The 18192-nt window shown below is 42.1% G+C and overlaps 1 protein-coding gene across 6 annotated transcripts in view; it reads right to left on the bottom strand.

Annotated features, from left to right (window-relative positions):
• mocs2 (molybdenum cofactor synthesis 2) overlaps positions 1–18192 on the bottom strand; it is a 75995-nt gene that overhangs the window by 24703 nt on the left and 33100 nt on the right. For 5 of the 6 annotated variants that reach the window (XM_033030894.1, XM_033030866.1, XM_033030876.1 and 2 more), the window contains exon 5: positions 14449–14602. In XM_033030894.1, the coding sequence (XP_032886785.1) occupies positions 14449–14602 (154 nt within the window). Of the gene's footprint in view, positions 1–14448; positions 14603–18192 lie in introns of those variants that run through there. The other variant, XR_004413672.1, reaches the window with a different exon arrangement.

Raw genomic sequence — 18192 nt, 5'->3', positions numbered from 1 at the left:
AAGAGAGGCAACTTTTTCCTCGGAGTGTGGTGGTGGAATAAGCTGCCAGAGGAGGTAGTTGAGGCAGGTACTATAACAGCATTTAAAAGACATTCGGGCAGGTACTTGGATTGGAAAGGTTTAGAGGGATATGGGCTAAATGCAGGCAGGTGGGACTCGTGTAGATGGGGCATCTTGGTCGGCATGGGCAAGTTGGTTTAAAGGGCCTGTTTCCATGCTGTATGACTCTATACTGGAAATGTCACCTGATCTAAATCAAATGCATCCTTGTCTTCTGGTAAAAAGTGATAAAGACTGTAAAATGCTTCCTATAATCCTCTTGATACAAGGATTCGAAAAAGGCAAATGTGACTATCGTTCAATAATGGCAAAGGACATGACAGCAACAACGTCAGTCAGTTTAATCTTGGAGAGGAAGCTCCTAAAACGGTGAGGAATAGCTAATCACTCGGAGTTTGGAGAGGTTTGGGTTAACATATGAGAACCAGCATGGAAGTATTAAAGATGAATCATGTGTGAGTAACTTCCTTTCATCATTTGGTGAGCTGACAGAGAAAGTTGATGAATGGAATGTCGCAGATGTTGTTCATATGGATTTTCAGACGCCATTAGGCAAAATCCCACATTAAAAAGACCGGTTTCCAAATTTACAGGCTATGGGCTAAAGTATCAGTAACAGAATAGATACATGAAAAGTTAAGGACAGAAACCAGACAGGCACGGTAATGGTTGTTGATCAGACTGAAGGCTGGCAAACAGTGATGCTTGCCAGGATCAGTCCTGGGAACCATTGTTTTTTTCTTTATTTACATTAATGACTTGGATGTGAACAAGTGAGGTAATATTTCAAAATCAGCAGATGACATTAAATTTGTAATTGTAGTACTCAAGGAGAAGGATAGTAATACCCTTCAAATGGACGTAGTTGGCAGATGATTTTTTAGGCAAAACAATATATATATATTACATATTTTAATAGAGAAAAAATTAGATGTACAATAAAGATTAAATGGAAGTTATAAACTATATGTAAGAGCAGGGAGAGATATAGGAGTGTCTGTGTGCAATCTCTGACAGTGATCAGGACATTTTGTGAGAGCAGTTGGTAAAACATGAGATTATCAGCTTCATAAACAGAGGCAGAGAAAACAAATGTCGGGGAAATATGTTCAAGTGTTGCAATAAACTGCAGATTCCTGGAATCTTAAGTAAAAAGCAAAATGCTGGAGGAGCTCAGAGGGTCAGGCAGTAATTGTGGAGGGAAATGGAGAGACAACATTTGGGGTTGGAATGCGTCTTAAGAAGGGTCTCGACCCAAAACGTCACCCATTCCTTCTCTCCAGAGATGCTGCCTGCCCCGCTGAGTTACTCCAGCATTTTGTGTCTATTTAGGGTTGGAATCCTTCTTTAGACTGATGGATTAGAGGAGAGATAGCGTGGAAAGAGACAAGGGGAAGTGGTATGGCAAGAATTAGCAAGTGATTGGTGGAGCCAGGTTTAGTATAGTTTAAAGATACAGCACAGAAACAGGCCCTTCAGCCCATCAAATCCATGCCGATCCCTGCACGCTAACACTATCCTACACACACTAGGGACAATTTACAATTTTACCAAGCCAATTATCCTACAAACCTGTACGTCTTTGGAGTGTGGGAGGAAACCAAAGCTCCCAGAGAAAACCCTCGCAGATCACGGGGAGAACGTACAAACTCCATACAGACAGCACACGCAGTCGGGATCTAACCCGGGTCTTTAGCGCTCTAAGGCAGGAACTCCATCGCTGCACCACAGTGACATCCTGTGAGGACAGTTTGATTGGCAAATGAGTCAGGAGGAAGAGAGAAGGTTGGCGATAGTAACCGAGGCTGGAGCTGACGTGAAGAAAACAAAATGGCACAGATGGTAGAATTTGACAATGACAAAAGATGGGGAGTGAAATGTAGAACCAGAAGGATAGAAACATAGAAAATAGGTGCAGGTGTAGGCCATTCAATATGACCATGGATGATCATCATAAATCAGTACACCATTCCTGCTTTTCCCCCCATATCGCTTGATTCCTTTAGCCACAAGAGCTAAAGGTTATACAGGGCCCTACTGAGACTACACCTGGAGTATTGTGTGTAGTTTTGGTCTCCAAATTTGAGGAAGGACATTCTTACTATTGAGGGAGTGCAGCGTAGGTTCACAAGATTAATTCCCAGGATGGTGGGACTGTCATATGCTGAGAGAATGGAGTGGCTGGGCTTGTATGCTCTGGAATTTAGAAGGATGAGAGGGCATCTTATTGAAACATAAGATTATTAAGGGTTTGGACACGCTAGCGGCAGGAAACATGTTCCCGATGTTGGGGGAGTCCAGAACCAGGGGCCACAGTTTAAGAATAAGGGGCAAGACATTTGGAATGGAGATGAGGAAACATTTTTTCACACGTGAAAAAGGGCGTGGAGGCCGGGCGGTGGAGGTCGGTTCTCTGGATACTTTCAAGAGAGAGCTAGATAGGGCTCTTAAAGATAGCCATGTCAGGGGAGATGGGGAGAAGTCAGGAATGGAGTACTGATTGTGGATGATCACCCATAATCACATTGAATAGCTGTGCTGGCTAAAAGGACCAAATGGCCTACTCCTGCACCTATATATATAACCATATAACAATTACAGCACGGAAACAGGCCATCTCGACCCTTCTAGTCCGTGCCGAACACGTATTCTCCGCTAGTCCCATATACCTGTGCTCAGACCATAACCCTCCATTCCTTTCCCGTCCATATAACTATCCAATTTATTTTTAAATGATAAAAACGAACCTGCCTCCACCACCTTCACTGGAAGCTCATTCCACACAGCCACCACTCTCTGAGTAAAGAAGTTCCCCCTCATGTTACCCCTAAACTTCTGTCCCTTAATTCTCAAGTCATGCCCCCTTGTTTGAATCTTCCCTACTCTCAGTGGGAAAAGCTTATCCACGTCAACTCTGTCTATCCCTCTCATCATTTTAAAGACCTCTATCAAGTCCCCCCTTAACCTTCTGCGCTCCAAAGAATAAAGCCCTAACTTGTTCAACCTTTCTCTGTAACTTAGTTGCTGAAACCCAGGCAACATTCTAGTAAATCTCCTCTGTACTCTCTCTATTTTGTTGACATCCTTCCTATAATTAGGCGACTAAAATTGTACCCCATACTCCAGAATTGGCCTCACCAATGCCTTGTACAATTTTAACATTACATCCCAACTTCTATACTCAATGCTCTGATTTATAAAGGCCAGCACACCAAAAGCTTTCTTTACCACCCTATCTACATGAGATTCCACTTTCAGGGAACTGTGCACAGTTATTCCCAGATCCCTCTGTTCACCTGCATTCTTCAATTCCCTACCATTTACCATGTACGTCCTATTTTGATTTGTCCTGCCAAGATGTAGCACCTCACACTTATCAGCATTAAACTCCATCTGCCATCTTTCAGTCCACTCTTCCAACTGGCATAAATCTCTCTGTAGACTTTGAAAATCTACTTCATTATCCACAACCCCACCTATTTTAGTATCATCTGCATACTTACTAATCCAATTTACCACACCATCATCCAGATCATTGATGTACATGACAAACAACAGTGGACCCAACACAGATCCCTGTGGCAGCCCACTAGTCACTGGCCTCCAATCTGACAAACAACCATCCACCATTACTCTCTGGCATCTCCCATTCAGCCACTGTTGAATCCATCTTGCTACTCCACCATTAATACCCAACCATTGAACCTTCTTAACCAACCTTCCATGAGGAACCTTGTCAAAGGCCTTACTGAAGTCCATATATACAACATCCACTGCTTTACCCTCATCAATTTCCCGAGTAACCTCTTCAAAAAATTCAAGAAGATTAGTCAAACATGACCTTCCAGGCACAAATCCATGTTGACTGTTCCTAATCAGACCCTGTTTATCCAGATGCTTATATATATTGTCTCCAAGTATCCTTTCCATTAATTTGCCCACCACTGACGTCAAACTAACAGGTCTATAATTGCTAGGTTTACTCTTAGACCCCTTTTTAAACAATGGAACAACATGCGCAGTACGCCAATCCTCGGGGACTATTCCCGTTTCTAATGACATTTGAGCATAAGACTGCAAAAGTAATTGATTTCTTGTTGATCTTATCCACTTTTATATTTCTCAAAAGTGTCAGTACTTCCTCTTCTTTGAATCTCATAATTTCCATAGCTACTCTACTTGTTTCCCTTACCTCACATAATTCAATATCCTTCTCCTTGGTGAATACCGAAGAAAAGAAATTGTTCAATATCTCCCCCATCTCTTTTGGCTCTGCAGATAGCTGTCCACTCTGACTCTCTAATGGACCAATTTTATCCCTCGTTATCCTTTTGCTATTAATATAGCTGTAGAAACCCTTTGGGTTTACTTTCACCTTACTTGCCAAAGCAACCTCATATCTTCTTTTAGCTTTTCTAATTTCTTTCTTAGGATTCTTTTTACATTCTTTATACTCCTCAAGCACCTCATTTACTCCATGCTGCCTATAATTATTGTAGATCTCCCTCTTTTTCCGAACCAAGTGTCCAATTTCCCTTGAAAACCATGGCTCTTTCCGATTTTTACTATTTCCTTTCAACCGAACAGGGACATAAAGATTCTGTACTCTTAAAATTTCACCTTTAAATGTACTCCATTTCTCTTCCACATCTTTCCCATAAAACAAAATGTCCCAATTTACTCCTTTTAAATCCTTTCGCATCTCCTCAAAGTTAGCCTTTCTCCAATCAAAAATCTCAACCCTAGGTCCAGTTCTGACCCTCCATAATTATATTGAAACTAATGGTATTGTGATCACTGATCCCGAACTGTTCCCCAACGCATACCTCTGCCACCTGACCCGTCTCATTTCCTAACAGGAGGTCCAGCACCGCCCCTTCTCTAGTAGGTACTTCTATGTATTGCTGCAAAAAACTATCCTGCACACATTTTACAAACTCCAACCCATCCAGCCCATTTACAGAATGTGTTTCCCAGTCTATGTGTGGAAAATTGAAATCTCCCACAATCACTACCTTGTGCTTACTACTAATATCTGCAATCTCCTTACATATTTGCTCTTCCAATTCTCGCTCCCCATTTGGCGGTCTATAATACACCCCTATAAGTGTTGCTACCCCTTTTCCATTTCTCAGTTCCGCCCAAATAGCCTCCCTAAACGAGCCCTCTAATCTATCCTGCCAAAGCACTGCTGTAATATCTTCCCTGATAAGCAATGCAACACCTCCACCCCTTGCCCCTCCAATTCTATCACACCTGAAGCAACGAAATCCTGGAATATTTAGTTTCCAATCACAGCCCTCCTGCAACCATGTTTCACTGATCGCCACAACATCATACTTCCAGGTGTCAATCCAGGCTCTAAGTTCATCCACCTTTCTTACAATGCTCCTAGCATTAAAATATACACATTTAAGAAACCCACCCTCTCTTATTCTCTGTTTATTGTCTTTTTCTTCTCTCTCCCCTACATTTTGGGTCAGTGCTACCATTCTCTGCCTCCTGCCTCACACACTGACTGCTAGCTTTCCCAATTTGAGTCCCTCCCCCCATTGTCCTATAGACCTCTTGTCTATAAATCGAACTCTCTCGTGAATACATCCAGTAAATTGATCTCCACTGCCTTCAGTGGCAGAGAATTCCACAGATTCACAACTCTCTCTGGGTGAAAAAGTTTTCCCTCATCTCAGTCCTAAATGGCCTACCCCTTATTCTTAAACTGTGACTGCTGGTTCTGGATTCCAACATCAGGAACATTTTTTCCTGCATCTTGCCTGTCCAATCCCTTTCTATAAGATGATGGATAGAAAGGAAGGAAAACAGGAATAGGAAGAATGAGAGATGAGCGGAAGGGGGAGGGGAAAGGAATAAGATGTTGGCGGTAGGGAGAGTGGAAAGAAAGGCATGTGCAGGTGAGGGAGTGGGAGGGGTTGGGAAAGCTGAGTGGATGAGAAGGAGGGAGGATCATTACCTGAAATTGGATAATTCAATGTTTATGTTGTTGGGTTGGAGGCTACCCAAATGGAATACGAGGTGATGGTCATCCAGTTGGCGTGTTGTCACACTCTGACAATGGACAGACAGATTGGTATGGGTAGAGCAAGGGGAAATCAAAATAGTTTGTTCCTGGAAGTTCCAGGCAGGCCCAGGCAGACAGAGCAGTTTTTTTTCAGACAATAGGTTAAACTTTTAGAAACTAGAGAGAAACTGCTACAAAGCAAAAAAACAAAACAATAACCCATAAACATTGACTAAAACATCAGACCATAATACATTTTAATTTAAATACAGGAAATAAACTATTAACCTACATCACACTGAATTTCCCCAATTGGCTAAGCACTAGTGTTGATTGTCATAGTCATAGAAGCATACAGCGCAGTATCAGGCCCAACCTGCCAATGCCAACCATCTAAGCTAGTTCCATTTACCCGCATTTGGCACATATCCCTCTAAACCTTTCCTATCCATATGCCTTTCCAAGTGTCCTTATTTATGGAGAGAAAGCAGGAGAATGGGGTTAGGAGGGGGAGAGATTGAATGGCAGAGTAGACCTCATGAGCCGAATGGCCTAATTCTGCTCCTATCACTTATGATCTTTTAAATGGGCAGCACAGACTACAGTTCGGATCCCGATTATGGGTGCTGTCTGAATGGAGTTTGTACGTTCTCTCTGCGACCATGTAGGTTTTCTCCGGGTGTTCCAGATTCCTCCCACATTCCAAAGGCAATCGACAATAGACAATAGGTGCAGGAGTAGGCCTTTCGAGCCAGCACCGCCATTCAATGAGATCATGGCTGATCATCCCTAATCAGTACCCCTGCCTTCTCCCCATATCCCTTGACTCCGCTATCTTTAAGAGCCCCATCTAGCTCTCTCTTGAAACTATCCAGAGAACTGGCCTCCACTGCCCTCTGAGGCAGAGAATTTCACACTCAACTCAAAGTGTTTCCTTATCTCAGTTCTAAATGGCTTACCCCTTTTTATTAAACTGTGGCCCCTGGTTCTGGACTTCCCCCAATATCGGGAACATGTTTCCTGCCTCTAGCGTGTCCAAACCCTTAATAATCTTATATGTTTCAATAAGAACCCCTCTCATCCTTCTAAATTCCAGAGTAAACAACCCCAGCCGCTCCATTCTCTCAGCATATGACAGTCCTGCCATCCCGGGAATTAACCTTGTAAACCTACGCTGCACTCCCTCAATAGCAAAAATGTCCTTCCTCAAATTAGGGGACCAAAACTGCACACAATACTCCAGATGTGGTCTCACTCGGGCCCTATACAACTGCAGAAGGACCTCTTTGCTCCTATACTCAACTCCTCTTGTTATGAAGGCCAACATGCCATTTGCTTTCTTCACTGCCTGCTGTACATGCATGCTTACTTACATTGACTGATGAACAAGGACCCCCAGATCCTGTTGTCCTCCCTTTTTCCCAACTTGACACCATTAAGGTAATAATCTGCCTTCCTGTTTTTGCTACCAAAGTGGATAACCTCACAATTATCCACATTAAACTTCATCTGCCATGCATCTGCCCACTCACCCAACCTGTCCAAGTCACCCTGCATTCTCATAGCATCCTCCTCACAGTTCACACTGCCACTCAGCTTTTTTGTCATCTGCAAATTTGCTAATGTTACTTTGAATGCCTTCATTTAAATCATTGATGTATATTGTAAATAGCTGTGGTCCCAGCACCGAGCCTTGTGGTACCCCACTAGTCACTGCCTGCCATTCTGAAAGGGACCAGTTAATCCCTACTCTTTGTTTCCTGTCTGCCAACCAATTTTCTATCCATGACAGCACTCTACCCTCAAGGTGTGCAGGTTTGTAGGCTGAATGGCTTCTGTAAATTGTGCCTTGTGTGTAGAATGCAAAACTGGGATAACAGGGAACTAATGAACAGGTCGGCGTCGAATCAGTGGGCCGAAGGGCCCGTTTCCACGCTGTATCTTTAAACTAAAACAAAATGCCATTATACAATGTCCTCCATAATGTTTGGGACAAAAACCCATCATTTATTTGCCTCTGTACATGCATATTTCCGAAGATCTTTCCTGGTCCCAGCACACTGATGCAACTATAAAGAAAGCACATCAGCGCCTCTATGTCCTGAGAAGATTATGGAGAGTCGGTATGTCAAAGAGAACTCTCTTGAACTTCTACAGGTGCACAGTAGAGAGCATGCTGACTGGTTGCATCATGGCTTGGTTCGGCAACTTGAGCGCCCAGGAGCGGAAAAGAATGCAGAACGTTGTGACCACTGCCCTGTCCATCATCGGCTCTGACCTCCCCACCATCGAAGGGATCTACCGCAGTCGCTGCCTCAAAAAGGCTGCCAACATCATCAAGGACCCACACCATCCTGGCCATGCTCTCATCTCTCCGCTACCATCGGGTAGAATAGTAAAGTATAGTATAGTATATCTTTATTGTCATTTTCCGGAGTACTCACATACCCAGAGGAAACAAAAAAACGTTGCTCAACCAGTGTCCATTCAGTGTGCAGTAAAAAATAAATAGAAATAAAAATACATATATCATGAACAAATTAAACACTCTACTCTCTATTAAACATCAACAGGCGTTCCGATCGGCAGCGGCACGACAGAAGGTACAGGATCCTGAAATTTAGTACATCCAGGTTCAGGAACAGCTTCTTCCCCACAGCCATCAAGCTATTACACTCGCCAACAAACAGACTCCGAACTATAACAGCCTATTGCGCTTTATCTGTTTATTTATATGTGTATATACATGGTCTATGCTATATAGACACACTGAACTGTTCTGTATTTTTTATGCTTACAATATTCCGTTGTGCTGCAGCAAGCAAGAATTTCATTGTCTTATCTGGGACACATGACAATAAATTCTCTCAACTTGACTCGATTTGTTTTGACAATTTGAGATTTGTAATAGAAAAAAAAAAATCACATGCGGTTAAAGTACACAATGCCAGATTTTAATAAAGGCCATTTTGGGTCAATTGGGTTCAGATCGGGTGATTGACTTGGCCACTCAAGAATTGACCATTTTTTAAGCTTTGAAAAAGTCCTTTGTTGCTTTAGCAGTATGTTTGGGATCATTGTCTTGCTGTAGAATAAATTACCAGCCAATAGTTTTGGGGGCATTTGTTTGAACTTAAATAGATTGGATGTGTCCAAACACTTCAGAATTCATTATGCTACTATCATCAGCATTTGTTTCATCAATGAAGATAAATGAGCCTGTACCTTCAGCAAGCATACATGCCCAGGCCATAACACCACTGTGTTTCACAGATGAGGTGGTATGCTTTGGATCTTGGGCAGTTCCTTCTCTCCTCAATCACTCGGATATAACCATATAACATATAACAATTACAGCACGGAAACAGGCCATCTCGGCCCTTCTAGTCCGTGCCGAACACTTATTCTCCCCTAGTCCCATCTACCTGCACTCAGACCATAACCCTCCATTCCTTTCCCGTCCATATAACTATCCAATTTATTTTTAAATGATAAAATCGAACCTGCCTCCACCAACTCAACTGGAAGCTCATTCCACACAGCTACCACTCTCCGAGTAAAGAAGTTCCCCCTCATGTTACCCCTAAACTTTTGGCCCTTAATTCTCAAATCATGTCCTCTTGTTTGAATCTTCCCTACTCGCAATGGAAAAAGCTTATCCACGTCAACTCTGTCTATCCCTCTCATAATTTTAAAGACCTCTATCAAGTCCTCCCTTAACCTTCTGCACTCCAAAGAATAAAGACCTAACTTGTTCAACCTTTCTCTGTAACTTAGTTGCTGAAACCCAGGCAACATTCTAGTAAATCGCCTCTGTACTCTCTCTATTTTGTTGACATCCTTCCTATAATTAGGCGACCAAAATTGTACACCATACTCCAGAATTGGCCTCACCAATGCCTTGTACAATTTTAACATTACATCCCAACTTCTATACTCAATGCTCTGATTTATAAAGGCCAGCACACCAAAAGCTTTCTTTACCACCCTATCTACATGAGATTCCACCTTCAGGGAACTGTGCACATTTATCCCTAGATCCCTCTGTTAATATACGTTAATCTTCATCTCATCTGTCCACAAGAACTGTTTTTCCAGAACTGTGGTTGCTCTTTTAAGTGCAGTTGTACAGGGCCTTGGTGAGACCACACCTGGAGTATTGCGTACAGTTTTGGTCTCCTAATTTGAGGAAAGACATTCTTGCCATAGAGGGAGTACAGAGAAGGTTCACCAGACTGATTCCTGGGATGGCAGGACTTTCATATGAAGAAAGACTGGATAGACTCGGCTGGTACTCGCTAGAATTTAGAAGATTGAAGGGGGATCTTATAGAAACTTACAAAATTCTTAAGAGGTTTAACAGGCTAGAAGATTGTTCCCGATGTTGGGGAAGTCCAGAACAAGGGCTCACAGTTTAAGGATAAGGGGGAAGTCTTTTAGGACCGAGATAATACTTTTTTTTTTCACACAGAGAGTGGTGAATCTGTGGAATTCTCTGCCACAGAAAGTAGTCAAGGCCAGTTCATTGCCTATATTTAAGAGGGAGTTAGATGTTGCCCTTGTGGCTAAAGGGATCAGGGGGTATGGAGAGAAGGCAGGTACAGGATACAGAGTTGGATGATCAGCCGTGATCATATTGAATGGCGGTGCAGGCTCGAAGGGCCGAATGGCCTACTCCTGCAACTATTTTCTATGTTTCTATGTTTACTTCTTGGCAAAATTGTAACCTGGCCATCCTATTGTTGCAGCTAACCAGTGGTTTGCATCTTGCAGTGTATTTCTGTTTCTGAAGTCTTCTGCGGACAGTGGCCATTGACAAATCCACACCCGATTCCTGAAGAGTGTTTCTAATCTGTCGGACAGGTATTTAGGGATTTTTCTTTATGAGAGAGAGAATTCTTCTGTCATCAGCTGTGGAGGTCTTCCTTGGCCTGCAATTAGTAAGCTCACCAGTGCTCTCTTTCTTCTTAATGATGTTCCAAACAGTTGATTTTGGTAAGCCTAAGGTTTGGCTGATGCCTCTTCACAGTTTTATTCTTGTTTCTCAGTCTCATAATGGCTTCTTTGACTTTCATTGGCACAACTTTGGTCCTCATGTTGATAAACAGCAATAAACGTTTCCAAAGGTGATGGAAAGACTGGAGGAAAGACTAGGTGCTGAGAGCTTTCTTATACCTGCATTAAGGAGGCATTTAAACACACCTGAGTAATTGCAAACACCTGTGAAGCCATGTGTCCCAAACATTATGGTGCCCTGAAATGGGGGGGGGAGAGAGACTATGCATAAACATAGCTGTATTTTTTACATGTTGAAACTGTATAAAAATACCCTTTAATGAAATCTGACAGTGTGCACTTTAACCAAATGTGATTTTTTTTCTATTACAAATCTCAAATTATGGAGTACTGAGGCAAATAAATAAATGATGGGTCTTTGTCCCAAACATTATGGAAGGCACTGTGATATCTTCCTCAGCTACCTCTTCTGGCAGCTTGTTTCATTCACACACCACGCTCCGAGTGAAAAAGTTGCTCCTCCAGTTCGTATTAAATCGTCCCTCTCACCTTAAACATATGCCCTCTTGTTTTTGACTCCTCTACCCTGGGTAAAAGACTCTGGACATTCACCCTATCTATTCCCCTCATCTATATTACTAAAAGTCTGTTCTTGACCGGTTTTGGCGATCTGTGCTGCGATTTCCGAGAGAACGCCGCCACCTACGGCCGTCATTTTTGGCCACCTCGCTCAGAGCCCCCCCTCCGCCACATGTGTGCTGAGGATTTTTCCAGTCGATGAAAAATGACAGAGATATTAATGATTTTACAAAATTCCCCATTCGCTCTGCTGCCCCCGCTGGCGGCAGGGGGGATGGACTATAAAACCAGGAAGTGGTGTGCCTCAATTAGTCTGCAAGCTGGAGGAAGGCACAGGGTCACGTTTCTCTGAGCTGTGAATAACACTGAACACATGTTCACACAACTGTGAGTAAGTACCCTTAAAGTGGTTTGAAAATGAAAATATGGTTAAAGTAAAAAAAGCACTGCCTGCAAATGGTTGTTTGGGGGGTTTGGGTTGAAATAAAACGGCACTCTCACTCACCCCCTCTCTTCTCCTCTTCCCCTCCCCCTCTCCCCCCCCCCTCCCCCTCTCTCCCCCCCCCCCTCTCCTCTCCACTCCCCCCTCTCTCTCCCCTCTTTTTCTCCCCTCCCCCACCGTCCCTCCCCTAACCCCCCTTCCCTCCACCCCCCCTCCCCGCTCCCCACCTCTCCCCCTCCCCTCACTTCACCCCCCTCTCAGCCCACCCCCTCTCCCTCCCCTCTCCTCTTCCCCCCCCTCCTCTCTCCCCCCTCCTCTCTCCCCCCCCCTCTCTTGCTCCCCTCTTTTTCTCCATCTCCTCCCCCCCTCCCCCACCGTCCCTCCCCTCCACACCCGTACCCCCTTTCCTCCACCCTCCCTGCTCCCCCCCTCTCTCCCACTCACTCTCACCCTCTCTCTCTCCTCCCATCCACCCCCACCTTTCCCCTCTCACCCACCCTCCCTCTTCTCCTCCTCGCCACCCCCCTCTCCCTCTTGCCCCTCTCTCTGTGTCTCTAGATGTGACTGCAAGTTGGGGGCTATACGTCAGTAGATATGGTGGTTAAGAAGGTTCAATGGTTGGGTATTAATGGTGGAGTAGCAAGATGGATTCAACAGTGGCTGAATGGGAGATGCCAGAGAATAATGGTGGATGGTTGTTTGTCAGGTTGGACGCCAGTGACTAGTGGGGTGCCACAGGGATCTGTGTTGGGTCCACTGTTGTTTGTCATGTACATCAATGATCTGGATGATGGTGTGGTAAATTGGATTAGTAAGTATGCAGATGATACTAAGATAGGTGGGGTTGTGGATAATGAAGTAGATTTTCAAAGTCTACAGAGAGATTTATGCCAGTTGGAAGAGTGGACTGAAAGATGGCAGATGGAGTTTAATGCTGATAAGTGTGAGGTGCTACATCTTGGCAGGACAATTCAAAATAGGACGTACATGGTAAATGGTAGGGAATTGAAGAATGCAGGTGAACAGAGGGATCTGGGAATAACTGTGCACAGTTCCCTGAAAGTGGAATCTCATGTAGATAGGGTGGTAAAGAAAGCTTTTGGTGTGCTGGCATTTATAAATCAGAGCATTGAGTATAGAAGTTGGGATGTAATGTTAAAATTGTACAAGGCATTGGTGAGGCCAATTCTGGAGTATGGGGTACAATTTTGGTCGCCTAATTATAGGAAGGATGTCAACAAAATAGAGAGAGTACAGAGGAGATTTACTAGAATGTTGCCTGGGTTTCAGCAACTAAGTTACAGAGAAAGGTTGAACAAGTTAGGTCTTTATTCTTTGGAGCGCAGAAGGTTAAGGGGGAACTTGATAGAGGTCTTTAAAATGATGAGAGGGATAGACAGAGTTGACGTGGATAAGCTTTTCCCACTGAAAGTAGGGAAGTTTCAAACAAGGGGACATGACTTGAGAATTAAGGGACAGAAGTTTAGGGGTAACATGAGGGGGAACTTCTTTACTCAGAGAGTGATGGCTGTGTGGAATGAGCTTCCAGGGAAGGTGGTGGAGGCAGGTTTGTTTTTATCATTTAAAAATAAATTGGATAGTTATATGGACGGGAAAGGAATGGAGGGTTATGATCTGAGCGCAGGTATATGGGACTAGGGGAGAATACGTGTTCGGCACGGACTAGAAGGGTCGAGATGGCCTGTTTCCGTGCTGTAATTGTTATATGGTTATATGGTTATGGGGTAAAAAGGAGCAAATTAATAATATAATTATAATATCAAGGGAGGTAATTAGCGCGAGTGCGGGGGGGGGATGGGGGATGGGTGGGTGGGATAGTTAGTGTGTGTGACGCTGCATGCCGCCTCCCCCCCTACAACCGCACGTTGGGGGAACAGACCCAACGGGTCTGCACTTGGTCTAGTGTTTTTATAAAACTCTATAAGATCACCCCTCAGCCACCTGGGCTCCAAGGAACGCAGCCTGCCCAACTTCAGCCTGTTGCTCGGCTCCTCAAGTACTGATTTAGTACGATTGAGATTATGCAATTAAAACACACACATTAAACAGTACAAATTCTTAAGTGCATTTGCTTCAAAATCTCATTTCATACTTGCTTAAACATCAAATTTAGTGGCAGTCAAAGGCAAAATAGTTTAATCTTTGCTTTGATAAGTGCCAAATGTTACTCTAATGTAAATCTGCATAATCTTCTGTGCAAACAGCACGAAGTAGCACAGAAGAGCACAATTGTTTCATATTAGTTGTCTGTTCCCGTCATTTAAACTATCGCCGTTTCAATGTCATGGCGTATTCAGTACCAGTAACTTACCCAAGTCTGTGATGGATGTTGATGTGATGAATCGCTGGCCAACGATTTCTAATACCTCTGCAGATCTTCTTTATTTCAACTTCAGCCATCGGAATATAAGCTTCATATTCAAGTCGGACTACTTTCTTTCCTTCAAAATTATTTCTGGTTGTACCTAATAAATGAAAACTATAGCTCAGATGACTGTTAAAATGATTTACCAAACAGCTCTGAACACCTCACACCTCTTCCTGATTCAGTAGTCGATCTAATGCCCTTCCCAAACTCTATACGATGTTATGAATATTTCATTCTCAAGCACCATCTCCTCAGCCTTTAATTGTCATTATCTTCTCCAGTTCAATTGCATTATCACCAAAAGTATATTAATTCTTTGCTCCCAACCTGAAGATTAGACTCTTTGTATTCTTTCCATCCATTTAATTGGCCTCCTGATTACATTCTATCTTGTCTTGTGCCCAATACTCAAGGGTTCTATCTTCCGATACCTTCACTTTGACTTTGGTCCATTTCACCTTAACTTCCCCAGATGCAACAAGATGGAAGACTCACGTAACAACCGAATATTATTAAAAAAACGTATTCTTACGTATTGTAATGAATATATATAAAATAACTACAAATAATTGAAATTAATATACTTGACACTTTCCCTGTGGTTAATTACTATAAAAATCCTTACAGTGCTGAAAGTTTGTCTGTATGCCTCAAAGTTGCTTTATTTCAACCAACATGCAAATTCCAACCTTAATATCACTTAATATGACATACTTATCAAATCAATTTACAAAATATTGTACTTAAAACAGTCAAAATAAAGAAGTGACCAATTTTGCTAACGCCATACAATGTAATTGAAATAATTTTTATCAATCAAATTGGAATTTCATTAATGATTTAAAAAATGCTCCAATGCAGTAGTTACTGACTTATCGCAGCTGAAAAGAGAAATTTAATTTAAGTAAGCCAAAGAGAACAACTTTAAAATCACTCATTGGTGAACGTTGAAACGAATGCCAGAGTCCCCATAGTGGATGAACGTTATGGTGCCATAAAATATTTTAAAAATACATCAATAGAACTTGTTTATGAAGGAACTGCAGATGCTGGAAAATCGAAGGTAGACAAAAATGCTGGAGAAACTCAGCGGGTGAGGCAGCATTAATGGAGCGAAGGAAATAGGCAACGTTTCGGGTCAAGACCCTTCTTCAACGTGATAATTTGTCCTCAGCCAAGTGTATTGACACTCCAACCAAGAAAGCACATCAAAGCCTCTACATGCTCAGGAGATGAAGGAAATTCAGTTGGACTTTGCTGGCTTTACCTTGCACTAAACGGTATTCCCTTACCATGTATTTATACACAGTAAATGGATCGATTGTAATCATGTATTGTCTTTTTGCTGACTCGTTAGCACGTAACAAAAGTTTTTCACTATACCTCGGTACACATGACAACAAACTAAACTTATCTCTAATGACTCCAACCAATTTCTTCACATGCACCATGCACATTTTATCACAATGCATCATGATTTATGAATCTTATAGAAACTTACAAAATTCTTAAGGGGTTGGACAGGCTAGATGCAGGAAGATTGCTCCCGATGTTGGGGAAGTCCAGGACAAGGGGTCACAGCTTAAGGATAAGGGGGAAATCCTTTAAAACCGAGATGAGAAGAACTTTTTTCACACAGAGAGTGGTGAATCTCTGGAACTCCCTGCCACAGAGGGTAGTCGAGGCCAGTTAATTGGCTATATTTAAGAGGGAGTTAGATGTGGCCCTTGTGGCTAAGGGGATCAGAGGGTATGGAGAGAAGGCAGGTACGGGATACTGAGTTGGATGATCAGCCATGATCATATTGAATGGCGGTGCAGGCTCGAAGGGCCGAATGGCCTACTCCTGCACCTAATTTCTATGTTTCTATGTTTCTATGATTTACTCTGCCCAGAAATAAATTGCAAGAAATTGCAGAGTTGTGGATTCAGCCCAGTTCCTCACCCAATATAATCAAGGACAATTTACACTGTGGTCATTCTCTCTTTTCCCATCTCCCAACAGACAGAAGATACAAAGGTTTGAAAGCATGTACCACCAGGTTCCGGAACAGTTTCTTTCATGAAATTAATAGATCTCTCATAAGCTAAGGGTGGAGACATGATCTTGCACCACAACACAGTGCAGCACTCTTTTTTAATCTGCACTTTCTCTGTAGCTGGAACACTGTTGCACTATATTCTACAATCTGGTTATTTCTCTTTACACTACCTGTTGTATTTGTACAGGCTTGATTATACTCATGCAAGGTATAACTTGACTCAATAGCATGCAAGAGTTTTTCACCATATCTCAATATACACAACAATAAACTAATGCCAGAAAAATTATTTGAACAGAACTCATCAGTAAAATATGTTGTTACAGGCCATTTAGTTACAGGTACAAATGAAATAAAACATTGTATTGTATAAATCATATGCAGTCTATGGTAGAGATGACTGTTCATTAATATTAAAGTGCCATTTCTATGGCAACTGTTTTGTAATCAGGGCAAACATTAGATGAAGGTGGATCAAAGTAATTCTGATTGGCTTCATTATTAACACCTCAAACCTCTACTCGATTTTTTAAAATTCTGCACAGAAATTTGGATCATGGCTTAAATCTTTTGACAGTAATTTCAATGGTGCTAACAGTACTTGTAAATTCACGGCCTCTGAATACACTAACAATTAACTTTTTAATAGTATCAGTATTATAAACGAAGCAAGAGGATTTCTGCTGATCAAAGTTATCACATTCAATTGGTTCCTCAGAAGCAATGCAATCTGGTTACATATCCAATATTCACAATAAAATATTCATAAACAGTAACATCACACAATTTAGTACATCACACTGTCTGAAATGCGTCCCAATGGCGAGATTTTATAAACGACAACCATAAGAATAATACTTTGGGCACTACCTTTGTGATGGAAAACAACTGTAAAAGGTAAGAATAATTGTACAGTGCATTTTAAAGAGAGCAACTAGGTTTTTATAGAATAAAAGAGATCTTTTGTACGAGTTGTGAGGTTTGCAATGCATTTGTCACATTCGTAACTGTAATGACAGTTTATTTGTTGTGAAACTTGAAATATAAATATTAATTACGAAAGAAAAGGTACAATAGACTTGAAGAATTAACAACTAGAATTCACATCAAAATCTTCACGCAGGTTGTTGTTAAGTGGAAAACTTCTGATGTGAACTTAGATGTCGAACCTCCTGACAATAGCTTAGATTATTTTGAGGTCATTTCAGAATGGTTTTCATTTAATAATGAATTGCAAGTGACTTTGGCATTGCTGCATTTATTGCCGGTCCCACATTGCCTTAAAAGCTGATAAAGACTGCATTATTGCAGTTCTCACAATGTTTTTGATGTCATAATAAAATTCATTATCTGATCCAAGAACATGTTCAAGTCAAGATCATGTGTAACTTGTGGTACTTTATGGTATATCCATATTGCTCATCTTTCTGAAAGCCAGTGGTCACAAATTATAGAGGCACTGTTGAAGCAAGCATGATGAATTATTGGAGTGAACATTGATAAAGCAAACCTCAGCCCTCAGTTACTCCAGCACTGTCATTTTTGCAAACCAATATATTCAGTTCCTCGTTTCTCCATTGCATATCCAGTCATATTTATACATGCTAGGAAAACTTAAGTCAGAGATAAATGCCTCATGGAAGTAA

This window comes from Amblyraja radiata, chromosome 1 (genome assembly GCF_010909765.2).
Source record: "Amblyraja radiata isolate CabotCenter1 chromosome 1, sAmbRad1.1.pri, whole genome shotgun sequence".
Taxonomy (NCBI): Eukaryota; Metazoa; Chordata; class Chondrichthyes; order Rajiformes; family Rajidae; genus Amblyraja; species Amblyraja radiata.
Note: the sequence above shows the minus strand (reverse complement) of the source record. Positions and strands in the feature narration are given on the sequence as shown.